This window comes from Mugil cephalus, chromosome 19 (genome assembly GCF_022458985.1).
Source record: "Mugil cephalus isolate CIBA_MC_2020 chromosome 19, CIBA_Mcephalus_1.1, whole genome shotgun sequence".
In the NCBI taxonomy this organism is placed as follows: domain Eukaryota; kingdom Metazoa; phylum Chordata; class Actinopteri; order Mugiliformes; family Mugilidae; genus Mugil; species Mugil cephalus.
Genome location: NC_061788.1, coordinates 2,780,292 through 2,799,252, shown reverse-complemented (window position 1 = coordinate 2,799,252; position 18,961 = coordinate 2,780,292). Strand labels below are relative to the sequence as shown.

Here is an 18,961-nt window from a genome sequence, read left to right as displayed (position 1 = left end):
GTTTTTGGTTAAAATGGAAAACGGGTTTTGAGTGTTAAAGGCTCCTCTTCGAATTACAAAGCATCTGCGTCAAAGGTTTATTTTACGGTTAGAAACCCAAATAGCTCAGAGAAGTAAGTTTAAGGTCACGTCCACATTTCTGCCGAGTATTCACAAAAGCACCTATAGATTTTTTTTTTTGTTTGTGAGAGGGCCATAGGTTCACGGTATAATAGCAGGCCTCTGTTCCTGTGGTGAAATGATCCTGTCAGCGCTGACAGAGGGAGGTGTTCATGGTAAGGTAATCACTGGACGTGTTGTGGAAGGGAAATGAAAAGGAAATGAGAATATTTAGGGCTTTGCTTTCGTCTCCCTGTCCTTTCTTTGTGTCTTTATGGTTTGTTTTCCACCAGCCTCCAGGGTTGAACCTCAGAACGACAATAAAATCAGTCAGAAGAGCAAACAAAACATTCAGCAACAGTATTTTTTTTTAATGATGAATCTGCAGTTTTATGGAGCCATTTAGCATCTTGTTGTTGATTTTTTTTTAGCTGTCTTACTAAATAATTTACCATTTTCATTCACTTTCACCACTGTAATTGCATCATATTTTAAGAAAAAGCACAAAAAAACAGCAGTTAGACACAATAAAGTTCATTTGTATAGCAGCTTATTAGACGTTTATAGAAGACTGTCCTCTGCCTCTGTTGAACATAAATGGTTGAGGACCCAGCACACATCCCTGTGGTACCCCTTTAGTCATCAGAATTATGCAAAGTAGTTGTAGTTTTAAGATTGTTTCCATGTTGAACAGTAAGTTGAGTCTTTTTTCCTGTCACAGCAGTGTAGTAGCTAAAACGTTAAAATACTCAAATACTATTTGAAGGGTGACAATATGTAAATGTTGTGTTCATGTGTATCTTTCAAAGCTCATTTCTATTTTTGCGCATCACTGGTTCATTTACAGATAATTTAAAACACAGGAAGTGGTAGTGAACAAAACTAGAGCTAAAGGAGAGTGAGTAATGGACAGAACCTCGACTTCAAACTAATAAAGTTGCTTTAGAAATTTAAATACTCAATCAAAATATTGATTTAACAACTGATAATTACTAAAATAGTGTTCACACTTGGTTTCTGGTGTTGCTACTTGCCAAAAAACACCTTTTCTACAGTGTATCTTCCAATTTCTTTTTTTTTTCTGCATCAATTGTACATTAAAGTTCACTTAATGATAGTTTAAAATACCGGAAGTGATGGAGACCAAAACTGGAGCAACAAGAGAGTGAATACTGGGAAATTCATTTAATAAAGTTCATTTAAACATCATTAAAACCTCTCAAAAGTATCATGTGTTGAGTTGTATTTGTTAACCGAGACTCTCTGAAGTTATTAAGCATTAAAACATACACAATGTGATCTATTTAAGATGGTTAACATTATTCATTTCCTGTTTCCGTGCAGGGTTTCACCTCAGCGGCACAGTAAGAGAACCCGCCACGACCTCAGAACCGGAGCTGGTTTGCAACGTGAGCGTCAGCTTCGACCGCTGCAAAATCACCGCGGTGACGTGCAGCTGTGGCAACAAGGACATTTTCTACTGCGCCCACGTGGTCGCGTTATCACTGTACCGGGTACGGAAGCCCGAGCAGGTCAAGCTGCGCCTGCCCATCTCAGAGACTCTATTCCAAATGAACAGGGACCAGCTGCAGAAGTTCGTCCAGTATCTGATCACGGTGCATCACACCGAGGTGCTGCCGACGGCGCAGAAGCTGGCGGATGAAATACTGTCGCAGAACTCGGAGATCAACCAGGTTCACGGTGAGTGGAGGCGGATGTTTGGAGCTGGATTTATCGCTGGTTTACACTTCTGCATTAAGTTGACGCACCTACGTAGGGCCTAGCGACGTAGCTTTAAGTCCGGCTGCTTCTCCATCTCCGCAGTTTTCAAATTGATTGTTTTGGAACTGAGGAGGTTTGGAGATACAGATATTTGTATGACGAAAGTTTCATTTGCCGTTGTTGAAAGTGAAACAGGAAGTAGAAACAAAAATTAACTGACTGGCAAAAAGGACACAGCGCCAACTAGCGTTTTTACAGCGCGAACCACACTGAACTAAACCAGCTTTGGAAAGTCGTTGCTATTTTAGCTAGCTCGCTAATGACATTGTCAGATTTGACAATTTGCAATCTCTGTGTTGTTTGTTTTCCATTTAGCAAATGAGGTAGGCTAACTAGCATTAGCAACCTCTTTCATGAGTCCACTAGTGGTAAAGCTTAACTAAACTACCCTTGGGAAGTCAAAGATATTTGTATTGTTGGCACGCTAATGATTCCGCTAATGAGAAAGTTGGAAGCTAGCTGCTTGATGAAAGTCAAGGATAATTTGGCTAGCTCGTTAATATCTTAATAAATGTAAAGATAGTAGGGAGTAGTTTTAGTTTTCCTTCTGAAGAATTAACAAACATATTCTAACATATTTCAGTGTGAAGCTCAAAGCTGAACTAAACTACCTCTGGAAAGTTGAGGATATTTTGGCTAGCTCGCTAATGGTTCCAACATGTAGTCATGTTTGACTACATTCAGATGAATTAGGGGCTAGCTAGCATTAGTGGTGTCTTTCATGAGTGCGTTAGAGTTGCAAGCTAGCAGCTTAACTAAACTAAAAGAACTAAAAGGTAATTTGGCTAGCTCGTTAAGATCTTAACATATTTCAGTGTGAAACTCAAACCACTCAAGTAAAATGTCTCACACCGGCGTAGATTACAGCATCGAGGTCCCACAGTGTCCTAAATGTGTCATTAGACATGGATGGAGTGAAGTCAGGGCTCGGCGTCACTGCTGAGTTATCAAATCGATTAAATTCTGATTCATAGGGTCCCAATTTGATTCATTTAGAGGTATTTCAGTTTCAAAACTTAGTTATGAAAGGGATTTTCACAGATTTCTACACAGTCATCTCCGTCTTGTTTGTCAGCATTCTTGTGTCTTTGGTGGAAAGTAAATTTTAGGAGGCTCGGAGCCCTACGCTCAAACAAAGGCAGGTATCTGGGTTAAGTTTCCCCCGTCTCACTCCGGTAGAAGTCCATCTGGAGGCTGACGTCCAGGGAGACGAAGCTCTACAGGGAGGAAACGTCCTGTTTACACACTTTAAACTGCTTAGCTTTTACCGTGGTGGTTTAAAACTAGCTCCACGTCAGTGTTATGTGTTTTTCAGCGGCTCTGAATATAAATAAATTAGCAGAATATGAGCATTAACATTGTCGCACAGTGCAGGAACAGTTTCTGTCTGATTTTACGTCCCATTCGTGTCATTTAATGATCAATAACCTCCTATATAAAGCTCGCAGAACATTAAATTCAAGACATGAACGACTTTATCTATTTATCTAAGAAAAAAAATACTTTTAATATGAATTCTCCTTTGAAATAAATGTTCATCTGCTTTATTCAGATAATTTTAAAACATAGTCTGTAGGTAGGTGTTAAAAATAATGAAGAATTATATATTTGGGAACCTGGTAACCCTTCTCTAAAGATATGACATAAATTTTAATTCGATTGACCACTTCTTTTATCCTGTTTTGTCTGCCGATTGGTTTTCATGCACACAGCCTTTCCTGCAGCAAAGCACGACCTCTTGGCCTCTTGGTAGTTGTATACACTTTGGATTAGACTGCAGTTTTGTTCCGTATCCTCTTTAGTGCTTTTCATTTGCACAGTGGTAAATAGTGGACCCTGTTTCGCCCCCGAATCTGATGGACTTAATCCTCCCCGGAGACGTGTGTTAAGTGTTAAAAATGTGGCGCAGATATGCTTTATCGATCAGTTTTTTAAGCTTGACCAGCGCTGCATTAATGCAAAAGGTTGAACTACCGTGTATATGTGCTGATGTCGGCATGTTCACGTCTGCTGCTGCTTCCTGAAAACATGTTAATTTATCACAGTTTAAATAACATTTCAAAGGCAAATTGTGGTTTTTACTTAAGAATATAACAAATAACATATAATTAGAGTTAAGTTTATTCAATCAATAAATAATTTGTGAATGTATAATTAACATTTTGTTTTGATTTTGATTTAAATGTGATTGTTTTTTATCAACAAATGGAGTGAATTAATGTCAGGTTTTGGTTTACTTGGTCCGATGTGTTGCTGACCGATTTCCGCCGTTTCCTGCAGGAGCTCCGGATCCGACGGCCGGAGCGAGCGTGGACGATGAGAACTGTTGGCATCTGGACGAGGAGCAGGTCCAGGAACAGGTCAAACTCTTTCTGTCCCAGGGCGGGTACCATGGATCGGGAAAACAGCTCAACTTACTGTTCAGCAAGGTACTGAACACCCAAAATATCACATATCACGCCCTGAATGCTGCACCTAGATGCGTCTGAGATGATTTAATCCACATTGGTCCGATACAACACAAGATATTTTTACTGATGGTCAACATATGCTACTATTTTGATAGGAAAAGGAGTACCACAAGGATCTGTGTTGGCTCCCTTACTCTTTACACTCAAAACAGACTTTTTATGTTTGATTCTATGCAGACGATTCTGTCTTTTATGCCAGATTTTGGGTCTGTGTGCTTTTTTGGTTTTTCAAGTTTAGTCTTAAACTCTAAAATATATATTTTCTAATAAAATAATTTAATGTTTATTTGATTTTCAGTTTAAAAACAGAAAATAAAAATAAAAAATGCTACAAAAGTCAATTTAATCTGCTTAGAATTTTTTTGTAGTTTTGTTTTCTTTAAAAAATTCTTTAAAAATTCTAAGCTGACGCATTTGGAACAATATTCAGATGTAATTTTTACACTTTCTGAAATGAGGTCACTTCATGTGAATTTATCTAATTTTTTTCCCGTGAGAAACAACCGCCAACTTTTTGTGCTGAATCGACTTGTTGTACTTTTACTATTAAAATCACACGAGTAGAAAGAAAATTGATGTTGGAAGTTTTAGTTTTTCCTCATTATTTTTGTTTTAGGATTCAAAAATCCAAACAAAAATGGTTGTTATTCCAATTTTCCTTTGTGGTTTTGGAAGAAAACTTGAAATACCACAAAGTGCATGGATCCTCCAGCAAGACAATTTTTATTTTTTTGTTTGTTTTTATGCGAGTTATCTCAGAAACTACGGATATAAATGTGTTCTTAAATCAGAATGAAGTATGTTTGTATATTGAGTTATAACATAGGATATATTTGTGATTAAAAACCTTCCACTAATTAGTTTTCCTCTTATTTACCTTTGCCATACTGTGTCTCAAAAACATCTTATCGGATTGAATGCATATTATTTACCCACAACGCCCCCTCGTCTTTGCAGGTGAGGGAGATGCTGAAGATGAGGGACTCCAACGGCGCTCGCATGTTAACGCTGATCACAGAGCAGTTCATGGGCGACCCCAGACTGGCGCTGTGGAGGCAACAGGGAACCGCCATGACGGACAAGTACAGGCAGCTGTGGGACGAACTAGGTACGAAAACACGCTTCAGCTAAACATACAGTGAACGGTAACTGAGATTCATTCGTTCTTTTCCTGCAAAATGAAATCTGGATACTAGAAAATCCAAACGGTTGAATAGTTTGCCATAAAATTTGGATTACAGGTCATGTTTTCAGGTTTTTATTCTGAGATTCTAATTATTGGATTCAGAATTATAAACAACAAATAATTTAAATTCTACCGGCCTGTTTTTCACTTTGATTTTGACACTACAACAGATACACTCTGTAGTTAGTCTCAGTTCACAAATGTGGACATGCTAACACGCTAAGCTAATGGCGTAAGTAGAACGTTGCTGCTGGTGTCTTTACTGCTGCTAGCTTGTTTTTTAGCGCCATATTTGAGCTTCACTTCCTGCCTAAAATAAATATAACAATAATATTAATATTAATAATATTGACATGCTTCATAAAAATGGTTTTATTTATTTCCTAACCCCTAAATCTACGTCCGTCAGTTTAATTTCTCTCCTACATCTGTTGCTGTTGTTGGTTCTTTCTCTTCGTTTCGTCACTCTCGCCTGTTTTTCCTCCTCGGTGTCGTCCTTGGTGCAGCCTTATAACAAAGAGACAGAGGATAAAGCCTCTCTCCTCCTTTTCCCCTCCCCCCTCCCTCCCCCCTTCCTCCCTCCCTCCCTCCTGCATTCACTTCATCCTCCCTTTCCCTCCCGTCGCCTCACCTCCTTTCTTCCTCGTTTCACTTTGTCATCTGTCATCTTTTATTCATCCTGTAACTCCTCGTTCTTCCTCCAGACTCTTTTATTGAGCCACAACAATTAAATTAATAAATGGTTTTTATCAAAAAAAAAAACATCATTCTCTGATGAGTTTCGTATCATTTTAAACTGAACATTTTTGTTTAGACAGTTTATCAGACATAAAAAAAAAGCAAAACAATTAGAGAACGTTGTGTTTCTTTGTTACGTTTGAGGCTGTTATCATGAGCTGAAGTCATTTCACATCGTGTTTGTTTAAATCTGCCTTTCACTTCAGTCTAAACTGTTATTTTTAAACACTTTTCTCATAACACAGAGACCAGTGGCGGCAAAACATTTACATATTTGTGACGTCTTCATCTTTAAATCACATTTTCTGTCCGCGAATTACTCATCGTCGTTGTTATTCTTCTGGTCTAAAACGATTATTTGCTGCTTTTGCGTAAAATAATGTTAAAACTTAAATATTTTGACTCTTTAATGAGACAAAACAAAACAGTTAAAGATGTCATGTTTAACTTCTCACAGATATAATCAGTGGTTGGAGCCGAACCAGTGTTCTCTGATACAGTTACAATAATAATAATAATAAAACACGTCATATCTGATTAAATTAGCTTCTTATTTAGGTTTAAACCCGTATTTAAACCACGTTGAACCACTAATGTTTTTCTTATGTCAAAATTTACCACCAGAAACTGATCATTAAACCATTTTTCTTGCATTTTATGTGAAATAAATGTTTATATTTGTAGTTTTTAAATCCCTGTGGCAACAAATATTTTTTCTTAAATGTGAGGAATTTGCTCATTAAATTCATACAGTAATCTGACTCTGGTTTATAGAATTAACTAAGTAAATAATTAGTAGCTGTTTATTCTAAGGAGTTATATATTATTTATTTTTTCCCGTGTGCGCTGAGTGTGGTTTCTCTCTGCGTTAACCTCAGGAGCTCTGTGGATGTGCATCGTGCTGAACCCCCACTGCAAAGCCGAGCAGAAGAGCTTCTGGCTGCGACAGCTTCGCAGGTGGAACGGCGTGGACGTCTGCCCCTTGGAGGACGGTAACCATGGCAGCGAGCTGACCAATCTGACCAACGCTCTGCCCCAAGGCCCTGCTGGCAACCCAGGTGAGACGACGCCCGGCGGCCGAGGCAACAAACGTGGCCTTTCCCCGTCTTTTCCTGTTTCATTCTCCGCATCCTCTTCTCTCCTGCAGCATCTCCTCCTCCTCCTCCTCCTCCTCCTCCTCCTCCTCCTCCTCCTCCGTATTAACTCTATTAAGTCGTCTTTTCTGCGCCCTCCCCCCTCTCTTTTAATCAACCCCCCCCCACCACCTCCATTCAATCTCGGTGCCTTCGAGCCTTATTACCTTTTTTTAGTGCAGCTAATAGAATGAGCCTAATAACACAGTTGAGGTCCTGCAGCTTTATTCTGACGTACGTCTGCCTCCACTAAAACCAGAGGAAAATACAGAGACACGGGAGCGTTTCTGTCGGGCCGGTAATAAAATAAGAAAAAAACGTTTGTGATGTTTCTCACCTCCGCTAGAACTCGATTTTCATCTCAATGTCTTCGTCTTTTACGTTTCTTATTTCTGCTCCTATGATGCTTTGCAAGATGTAAACAGGAAGTAGAATGCAGTCACTACGTTTACACGCATGCATGTGAAAAAAACAAAATATTGCCTTAATCTGACTTTAACTGGACAACTTAAGTGCATGTAAACACGTTACTCCGACTAAAATCTGAGTTCTCTTAAAATAATGAGACTAGAAATCAGTTTTCTCCAGGTCCTGTTCTTCCAACACTGCCATAAACTCCCTAACCCTCTATAGATTTGTGGTTTTAGTTTATTACGGACTTAAAATACAAAATAATACAAAATATTAGGCTTAGGACATCGACTGTGACATCACTCGTACCAAAACAGTCTTTTATTTTTCCGGGTTTCATTGGCGTCTTTTCAAGAATTTTTCCATAAAGATGGATCCATTATTAAAACCTCATCTAGTTGTAGAAAGGCTGTTTTACAGATGTTACATAGACGCTGTTTCTGCAACAGGAAAAGCCAAAAGAACCAAAAAAGAAGAGGAGGAGCATGTGCATAAATACAGTCTGGATTACAGTCCATAATCTTTTTATTCTTTTTTACTCATCATAGTGGTGAAGCAGCAGTTTATATTGGACCCAGTCACCCAACGAGAGTCAGTATCTGATGCAGCAGCGTCACAAACCTGTAGTTCACCATCGATGTTGTTGTTGTTGTTGTGAGACGTTGGGGAGTTACAGGACGGTGAGATGATCAGATGTTCACAAGAATGAAAGAAAAGAAACCGCACAGGCTCCGTATTTTTCCTTTTCCACCCTGAGATTTTCTGTTCAGTGCACAGAAAGTTACAGAGAGTGTTTGGTTGTAATAAGCGCTGATAATGGTTTTAATTCGTGCAGATTTTGGCACTAATTTGATCCCATACGAAGGCTCCGTATTCGTCTTTTTCACCCTGAGACCTGGATTCAAAAAGGTTCCGGATTCATCAAGACGTTCGGCCCAAACGTACAAAAAACTAAGAGATGCTTTTTTTATTTTGTGGGTTTTAAAAGCGTCTTGTCTTCGTCTCGTCTCAGATGCGCTGACTCGTCCTCACCGGACCGTCTTCACGCGAGCCATCGAGGCCTGCGACCTGCACTGGCAGGACTCGCACCTGCAGAACATCATCACCGAGGACCACTACACTAACTACTGTTACCACGGACACCTGGACAGCTCGCTGTTCGACGCCCGGGGGTGGCCGCTGTGGCACGGTGAGACACCTGGAGGACATAGCTGGACGGGTGAGACAAGTTAACGAGACGGGACCGGAGGGAAAAAATGAAACGTCTCTTTGTGTTTTCTTCGTCTCCTGCAGAGCACGTCCCCACGGCGTGCGCCCGGGTGGACGCCCTGCGTTCCCACGGTTACCCCAGGGAGGCGCTGCGGCTCGCCATCGCCATCGTCAACACGCTGAGGAGGCAGCAGCAGAAACAGCTGGAGCTCTTCAGGGCTCACAAGAAAGGTCAGTGCATCCGTCTGGTCTCACAAAACAAAAAAAAAAAAATGGATTCCTCCTCCTCCGTCGTTCTTCTTCGGGCTTCGAGGTTTTAAAACGTCTGGATCAGATTTAAGCAGCAGCTTCATGAACCAATTAGAGCTGATTTTAAATGATGTTGAAGACCAGTCCAGGTTATTTAAATGCTTCTGCTCTTGTGCTGCTGCAGAGCTTCTTCACCGAGGAGTGACATCGGTCACCAACCTGGAGGGCTGGGTGGGTCACCCCCTGGACCCCATCGGCACTTTGTTCAGCACCCTGATGGAGACGGGGAGGAGGGGCGGCGAGGACGGCGCTCTGCTCGACTTCTCAGGTAAAGATTAAAATAATAAATAGATAAATAAATGAATAAAGCTGCTTGGGCTGAATGCATTTAGGTGGATCAGTTCCCGAACAGGTCAGAAGATAAACCTCATGTTAATGCACATTACTTTTAATGACATTAATATTTAGTTTATTTTAATGCATGTACGTTTTATACTTTGACCTTTTTGCTCGGCCCATAGTTTGAGCATTAAGGAAAACATGTAGAAGCAAAGAATCTACTTCAAATCATTCGTCCTTTAAAAGATCACATTCATTTAAATACATGTCATTCATCTGAAATCTGTGATCTCATGGGATGACGAGATTATTCAGATTGTCAAGGAGACAAAACATGAAAGCTGATTGGATTTAAAAGGTACGGTGGCTGAGAAGCTCTGGACAAAAAAGAAAAGACACATGAAGGTTGAGAAACTACAAGAGAAAATGGTGAAACGTTTCACAAATCTCTGCAACCAAACACATTTTATTAAAATTAAGAAAAATCTGAAATATCTCTGAATGAATCTAAACTAAACTGCATTGAATCAGGAAATCAGTGAGTGAGACCAAACCTTTGGTTCTGCCACCAAACTCAACTGCACAGACTTTGTAAAACAATATAAAAAAAATTGCAAGATGGCGGCGCCCGTATCCTCACATTTTTGGCTTCACTTACAGAAACGCCTCCATCTTTATGTAGAGTCTATGGCTCAAAATAAAACTCCCTGGAACTAGTAGCAACATCGTGGAAAACTCATTTATATCCAAATAAAATAGTTTTCAACACTGAAACATCTGTACATGAAATGATATTGAATCGAACCAGAAACCTGTGAGCAGCGATATCCAGCTCTAGGAGCAAAAACAGAAAAATAAACGTGTTTTTATGTGACAGGCCCAGGACGTGTTTTTAAAATGTGAGACTCCGTATAATAAGAGGCCAAAATGTTAAGAGTATAAGCTTTAAGTAAGTCCCCGGAAACTGTATCTGTCAACTAAGGACGAGTGGAAGCAGGAGGAAAACACTGCAGCGATTTCTCGCCGCAGACAAACATTCTCGAACCAATTTTCCCCAACGAGTCTCCGAACATTCACGCTGCAGCGATTTTAGCGTCTTTGCAGCCGGAGCTCCGGGCCCTCGGGTCGCAATCAGCAGAGATGACACAGACGTGCTGATTGGCCTCCAGTCATCCTCCGATAACGGCTCATGAATAAGAAATGCGGCAGGAAAAACACTCCAATTAAAAGGCATTAATTATGCAGGGAGGCTCGGGCGGACGAACCTCCAACGTACGGTGGCCACGGAGGACGATCCGGCTTCAGGTCGCTGGTTTACGTCCAGAATCAAGTCCTAAATGTGACGTATATTTGATCTATCGGACCGATCTCCTAATTCTCACGTCTGGATCCATAATCGGATCTGATGGAAGTTTCTGAGCTTCCAGCTTCAGGTCCAGATGTGTCGCCAGCTGCACTTTAAATTAACGTAACTGCGTCACAGTTCGGACCATCGGAAAAATTCCAACAGTTTCTAAAAAACTGAGATGTAATAATTTTCACTTGGGAGGTTCATGAAAACCCTTTAATATGCAACAAACCGGAAATAACTGCCAGATATCGAATGTTCTGTTTGTTCTGGGGAACAAAAATGGACAAAACTGACCTTTTTATGCCCAAATAAACTAAAAAATTAAAAATAAAAAAAGATCTTATCTCAATCCACTAGAGACCGATATCCAGAAACAAGGCTGGATCATGCGTTGAGCCTCCAGAGCCAAAACAACACTGGGTAAAGCTTCAGGAAAAGCCAAAAAACTGAAACCCTGTCCACCAATTAAGTGTTTTGCTGCGTTTCCAAACCATTAGAAATGTGCAAAAACCCAAAATAACAATAAAAAAACTGGTAATGGCACATTTCGAAAAACCTCTCAAACATCCAAATTTCTCATGAGGTGTTTTTTTTTTCAGACGTATCGATGTAAAAGTTTATCGTAAAAGTACAATGGAAACACTTTTTTTTTCCACATTTCCCCGTCACAGGAGACGATGCAGGACGTCATGTGACCAGTTCATTCGAAGACCATCTTCCTCAAAGTGACGAGAGTTTAAGAGAATTATGGATTACGAGAGTTGCAAAACAGCTTTCGCTTTTATTTTGTGGAAAAACTAATGGAAACACAGCTTCTGTCTGGTCCAAAAAACCAAAGCTGAAACAATAGTAACTGGACTTGTAGAGTTCCTTGAAGACGTTTCATCACCAAGTTTTCACTCTAATGAGAGTTGGGGTTCAAATAGAAACACCAGGTAAACTCAACTCCAAACCAACTAGTCTCAATCAAATCAAGACTCGATAAGTTGTTACAGCTTTGTTGTTTTTTTTTTGCGCCGTGACCTGAACCAGCCGCTAGACACCAACTGTCTGTGAAGCTATAAACGTCCTGAAACGTTGTTTGTGCTTCATTGGGACGAAACGTGATCCATCACCAAGTCTCGCCTGTTTTTTTTTTGTCTTTTATTGAGTTTACATTGATTAAATAAAGTCTTCAACACGACAGAAAGCCTGAGTGTGAGCGTTGAAGCTTCTGCAGTGTTTCAATTAAGACGTGGCTATTTATATATGTGTGTGTGTGTGTGTGTGTGATCATCTGGGACTGTCGACCCTCCTGGGATGGACGGCGAAGTCTGCCAGGACATCATTAAACCAATAAAACTCATGATTACCACCCTCAGGAGGAAACACGCTGGGAAAAAGGGAACAACCAGAATTAACAAATAAATCAATAGATCCATCGATGCTGCGCTCGGTCCACGTCCTAAACATTGTCCTCGTCTCTTTTTTCACCTCCCGTCCAGGTTCGCCGGGTTCAGGCCGGAGGGCGGAGCTTCCCTTCGTACCCGCGCAGCATTTCCTGGAGGAGGGCGAGTCGTTCGCGGCGCTGGCCGTGGAGACGGCTCTGATTGGCTTAGGGCAGCAGAGGGTGATGCCCGACGGCCTCTACGCCCAGGAGAAGGTGTGTCGCAACGAAGAGCAGCTGCTGGCCAAACTTCAAGAGGTCGATTTGGACGACAACTTGGTGAAAATCTTCCGGAAACAAGCGGTTTTCCTGCTCGAGGGTGAGTTTATGAACCGCGGCTGCCTTTTAAATGGGCTTTAATGGGGCCTTTAAATACCGGTTCATACCGAATACCGGTGCATATTTTCATATCTCCATACCGGTTTATTTGGAGTTTTTTTGTTGCATTCAAAAAATACAACATTGACCAAACAACCATTTTATGCTAAAGGCTAAAGCTGCGAGTACTTTCTTTGCAGGGCTCTCAAGTTGTGAGACACATTTCTCACGTTGAGAAGTGATAAAAGTCACCGCACATTAGTAACACAAGCTGTACATTAAAGATATTAGTGATATATGAATGGAATGAAGAGGCCAATCAGAAAACAGTATTTCTTGTCTCCGGGTAAAATGACTACAAATGCTGCACACGCAAAGAAGAGCCTCATCATTTAACTTTTTTGTCCTGAAAGTCGTAAATAAGACAATTTATTTGGTTTAAAGGAAAAACTTGAGAGTGACGTCTTGGTTTTCTAGAAGATTTTTTGTGGAATTTGCATTCTGGTTAGAATCATGAGTGGCTCTTCTTTGTAAATAGCTTCATCGTTTTCTGGGGTCATGTTGTTTTGTATGTTTTGTACTGTTTTGTACTATTTTGTACTATGTGTGGAATTATTCTACAATATTCACTCATCATCACAATAAAATAGTTCATTAAGTTGATCTACCGCAGTAACTCTTCTCTCACCCAGTAGTAAATGTTGTGAACACCTGATTATGCATGAAAAAAAAAAAAAAAAACGTGATATACATTTTTGTTAAACCACCCAGCCCTAGTTTACTGTGTTCATGAGCGGCGCGATCTTGTGGTATTTACACTCTGTTTGAAGAACTTGTTAAGTCATGACTCATGAAAGAGGCAGCTAACGCTAGCTACTTCATGTGTTGAAGAGAAGCTACATAGAAATTCTATTCAAATCTAGCCAAAGCTAGCTAAACTAGCTTTGACTTACAGATAGTTATAAGTTAAGCAGCTAGCTCCCAACTTTGGTCTAAAACACAACCTTGATAGCATGTCTTAGCCTCTTGTGCAAGATACAGCAAATGCTAGCTAGCCTCCTCAAATTGAATGAATTCAATCACAACATAGTTACAATGCTAGCTAGCTAGCTCATTTCATTCAATGCAGAGTGATTGAGATCTGCTAATGATGGGAGATGCTAGCCAGAGTAGCTTTGACTTAAGGATAGTTAAGTTTAGCAACTAGCTCCCAACTTTACACAACCTTAGTAGCATATTTTTGCCTCTTGTGGACTCATGCAGGATGCAGCAAATGCTAGCTAGCCGCCTCAATTTAAATGGACTCAAACACAACATAGAGACAACTAATGCTAGTTAGCTAGCTAGCTCATTTCACTCAATGCAGAGTGACTGAGAACTGCTAATGACAGTATATGCTGGAATCATTAGGCGAGCTAGCTAGAGTAGCTTTGACTTAAAGATAGTTAAATTTAGCATGTAGCTCCCAGCTTTACACAATCTTAGTAGCATATTTTTGCCTCTTGTGGACTCATGCAGGATGCAGCAAATGCTAGCTAGCCTCCTCAATTTAAATGGACTCAAACACAACATAGAGACAACTAATGCTAGCTAGCTAGCTAGCTCATTTCACTCAATGCAGAGTGACTGAGAACTGCTAATGACAGTATATGCTGGAATCATTAGGCGAGCTAGCCAGAATAGCTTTGACTTTCCACAACTGGTTTAGTACTAGCAAGCTACTAGCATCCAACTTAGCTCTGAAGCTTAGAGTCATGACTAATGCTAGCTAGCTAGGTAATTTCATTCAGTGCAGTGATTTAGATCTGCTAATGATGGCAGATGCTAGCCAGAGTAGCTTTGACTTAAAGATAGTTACGTTTAGCAACTAGCTCTCAACTTTACACAATCTTAGTAGCATATTTTTGCCTCTTGTGGACTCATGCAGGATGCAGCAAATGCTAGCTAGCCTCCTCAATTTAAATGGACTCAAACACAACATAGAGACAACTAATGCTAGCTAACTAGCTCATTTCACTCAATGCAGAGTGACTGAGAACTGCTAATGACAGTATATGCTGGAATCATTAGGCGAGCTAGCCAGAATAGCTTTGACTTTCCACAACTGGTTTAGTACTAGCAAGCTACTTAGCTCTGAAGCTATCATGACTAATGCTAGCTAGCCTACTTCATGCATACCATTAGCACACTTGTTATTTGCTGCAACCTCACATACATCATCCTCCAACAATCACGTATTAAACCGCAAGCTGCATTTGTCACAATTACACAGAAAAAAAAAATAACGTGCGACTCCGCCTTTGAGATCTTTTCCTAGGAGTTTGTGATTCTGGTAATTTCTCTTCACACCGTGCGAAACTTCACACTTCGTTTTAGGATTTTCTCAGATGCCATTTAAAGTGAGACGCTGCTGCTTGACTAACAAATTTATTCTGATTCAGCGCTGAGTCATTGCGTTTCGGCCTCGGCGGAGTCATCTCGTCTCAGGATTTACCGTCCAGTCATACGAGAAGTGTTGAACTTTACGCCCCGAACTGACGTCTGTGTTGTGTCTTTTTGTCTCTTTTGTTCAGCTGGTCCTTACAGCGGTCTGGGGGAAATACTCTACCGAGAGAGCGTCCCCATGCACACCTTCGCCAAGTATCTCTTCACCTCCCTGCTACCTCACGACGCCGAGCTGGCGTACAGAATTGCACTGAGGGCCATGAGGTGAGTCGACCAGACGAGATGGAAAACATCCAGAGCAAACTTTGGAAAATGTTTCTTTACAGTGCGAAAAAAAAAAAAAAAAATATGTCGTAGTCACATGATTTTTTTCAGTTTGAACGTCGTCCTTTTGGCTAAAGTGAAGACAAAACCCTGAGGATACGGGCGCCTCCATCTTGGAATTTTAAACATTTATAAACTAGACCCTGTGATATTTCTTCACCCACAAACTAAGACTGAAACCGGTTTGATTAACAGAGCGTAGTCGTCGTCCTCCTCTGGTTTGTGTTGAGAGGCAGAGTTGATGCAGGGAAAATATGTGGGACAACGTTTAATGACAAAACCTCCTTTCGCCGCAATATTCGCTGAATAATTTAACAGTGCTGAGAATGGGAGTTTTATAAAAATGTGTGAATAATAAATTTGGAGCCGTTTCTCCCTCCTGGCCACAACGGGAAAACTTTATTTATTTTATTTCCTCTTGCACAAATTAAGCCTCTGTTATTTATTTTTTTTTACTTAATGACATGAAAATCTTATATAAAAAACAAAAAAACATGGGTTATTAAACTACAGCGGCGGATTTTGGGTGAAAGGGAATTATTTTTAAGTCTTTTCTTTTCTGAGCAGCCGGAGGCAAAGATCCACCTGAGCTCAGGTGTTCAGACAAAACTATTGATTGATCCTAAAAATGGAAACATTACCCTCAGATAACTTCCTTTACACATATATACAGATATATACAGATATACAGTTATATATATGCTAAGAAAATTGAATATTTGAACCTGTGTATTATTTTAATAGCTTAATATTGAATCCACAATAATAATGTGTATTTATAAATAGCACTAAGACAATTTTAATATAAAACACATATAGTAGCATGAATGAAACTTTATTTATAAAGCACTTTTCATACAAAGGTTGCATCCGGAAGTGTTTTACATAAAAAATAAAATAAAACAAAGACAAAACACAACAAATTAAGAGACCACACACACACATACATTTTTAAAAACACTGAGGAATTTAAGAGCAATGAGGAAATGCTCTCCCTCCCTCACCACCTTAAATAACTAAAATAAATAAAATTCAAATTAAAATATTTACTAAAAAAGTAAAAATAATTAAATAAGTTAAAATTCAGACTAAGGAGTTAAAATGTTAAATAAATAAGTAAATAAAATAACCAGGCTAAAAGGTAATAAAAAATAAATAAATAAATAGATAAATTATATGAAAAAAAATGTTAAAAATCAGGCAATAAATGATAATACATAAACACAACTACATATAGAATTATAAAATAAATAGATAAGAAAATTCAATAAATAACCCGACTAAAAGGAAAATAAAACTAAAAAGGCAGGTCTTTAGTTTGCCTATAAAAAAATAAATAATAATAATAAAGAGGGGGGTGGGGGGTCCCTACTTAACCTCTAATCAGTTTGGGGTCTTTGTCCTAAGAAGACCTCTGCTCTAACGTATTTATTTTTTATTTATTTTCCAGATTGCCGGTCCTGGAGTCCACGGCGCCCTCCGGTGACCTGTCTCGGCCTCACCACATAGTATCGGTGGTGCCCAACCGCTACCCTCGCTGGTTCACTCTGAGCCACATAGAGACACAACAGTGTGAACTGGCCTCCACCATGCTCACTGCTGCTAAAGGTACCGTCACATTTATTATTTCACTTTTAGGGCGGCGTTCGCCAGCTACTTCATTCGTTGAAGCTAAACTACACAGAGATTCCATTTAAAGCTAACATTTGTGAGCTAGCCGAACTAGCTTTAAGCAGCTAGCTGCCAACTTTAGTCCAAAACACAACCTTAATAGCGAGTCTTGGCCTCTTGTACAAGATACAACCAATGCTAGCTAGCCTCCTCAATTTGAATGGACTCAAACACAACATAGAGACAACCAATGCTAGCTAGCTTCATTCAATGCAGAGGGATTGACAACTGCTAATGTCGGCAGTTCTTGGCCTAAACTCTTCCAGCATGGATTTTTAAAAGGTTGTGTTTGTGTTTTTGGCACCAGGTGACGCCCGTAAGCTGGAAACAGTGTTAGAGTCCATCCAGAAAAACATCCACTCCTCGTCCCACATCTTCAAACTGGCCCAGGACGCCTTCAAGATCGCCACGCTCATGGACAGCCTGCCCGACCTCACGCTGCTCAAAGTCTCCCTGGAGCTGGGCCTTCAGGTAGCGCCGCATACACCTTAACAAACAAACAAACAAACAAACAAACATAAATAAACAAAACAATGAATGCAGGTTGTATTTTTGTGGCTAACTTTGTGCGTTTCCCAGGTGATGAGAATGACTCTGTCCACGCTGAACTGGAGGAGGAGGGAGATGGTGCGATGGCTCGTCACCTGTGCTACTGAAGTTGGTGAGTGGAGCTTGAGTTTTGTGATGTTTTAGGGTGAAACTGCATCAATGTGAGCATTTTATCCAATGACAGAGCACCGGTAGTTACAGTAGGCTGATCTTCTTCTTGTGTTTTAATGCTGGTTGAGTAGCGTCAAAGCTGACAAAAATCAAAGAAGAAGAAGCAAAATCCTGCAGAATGATGGATTTTCAGAGTAAAATAACATTACTCCACTAGCTAAACCCACTGAGACTAGCTAACCACTCCCAGATCCCTGAGAACATCTTTAACTACGTCAGTACAGCCTCTAGAAAACCTATAGAATATGAAAAGAGAAAGGCAGTATTTTGTTGTATTTTGCGGGCATGTTTAGATACTACATCACCCATGAGAAAACCTGACTGAGACGTTTAATTTAGAAGAATCTGAATCTTAAGCTCAATTGTTGGGTTTTTCCCTGCAACATGGGAAACGTATTAAACTCTCCTTTCACCATCAACTTTGACTTTGCTAAACATGTCTACAGTGTCGTATAAAGGAGGAGAGGACAAGGAAAGATGAACTTTAGGACATTTAGGATCAGATTCGGTGAAAAAGAACTTAATTTTGACGTAAACTTGCGCACAAGAGCAGCTTCTTCTTTCAAGGTGACGGTCGTCAAGTTAGTCCAAAGTGATCGTCTACACCAGTGACCTAAAGGTTTAGTTTGGATGAAACGTGTCAACGAGTCTTAAGAAAGTTCCTTCAAACAGGAACTAGTTTCCAGTAGAACTGGGTATCGATACCAAGGCTAGTATCGGTATCAGATCGATACTTGTTGCTCTAGAGACTTGTATTTGTTAGTTTCTCTTCTAAACCTCTAGCAAATGATTCCCCACAGAGTTAATTGTGTGTTTGAGTTTGACACTCACAGGATGCAGACCCACCTGTTTGGTGGAAACTGAACATTTCACTTTATGACAAATTTTCATATTTATTATTTCATTTGCTCAACTGACTTTGTTACTGACTTTATTTCCCATTGTGGTTGTGTTGTTTACATTGTTATAGTCATTCTAACTCAATGATCACGACATTTCAAGTAAAAAGTATTGGTATCAGTGATACTAGCCCTGTATTTGCTTGGTATCAGATCGATACCAACATCCCCAGTATCGCCCCCCCCTAGT

At 40.1% G+C, this 18,961-nt stretch overlaps 1 protein-coding gene across 1 annotated transcript in view; it reads left to right on the top strand.

The window, feature by feature from the left end:
• The window catches only part of zswim6 (zinc finger, SWIM-type containing 6), a 44,710-nt gene that overhangs the window by 19,845 nt on the left and 5,904 nt on the right, over positions 1-18,961 (top strand). Inside the window, exons 2-13 of the mRNA XM_047569935.1 lie at positions 1,444-1,800; positions 4,162-4,310; positions 5,310-5,460; positions 7,155-7,334; positions 8,833-9,009; positions 9,114-9,260; positions 9,463-9,606; positions 12,453-12,713; positions 15,286-15,421; positions 16,932-17,089; positions 17,460-17,623; positions 17,732-17,813. Of these exons, the coding sequence (XP_047425891.1) occupies positions 1,444-1,800; positions 4,162-4,310; positions 5,310-5,460; positions 7,155-7,334; positions 8,833-9,009; positions 9,114-9,260; positions 9,463-9,606; positions 12,453-12,713; positions 15,286-15,421; positions 16,932-17,089; positions 17,460-17,623; positions 17,732-17,813 (2,106 nt within the window). The remainder of the gene's footprint in view (positions 1-1,443; positions 1,801-4,161; positions 4,311-5,309; positions 5,461-7,154; positions 7,335-8,832; positions 9,010-9,113; positions 9,261-9,462; positions 9,607-12,452; positions 12,714-15,285; positions 15,422-16,931; positions 17,090-17,459; positions 17,624-17,731; positions 17,814-18,961) is intronic.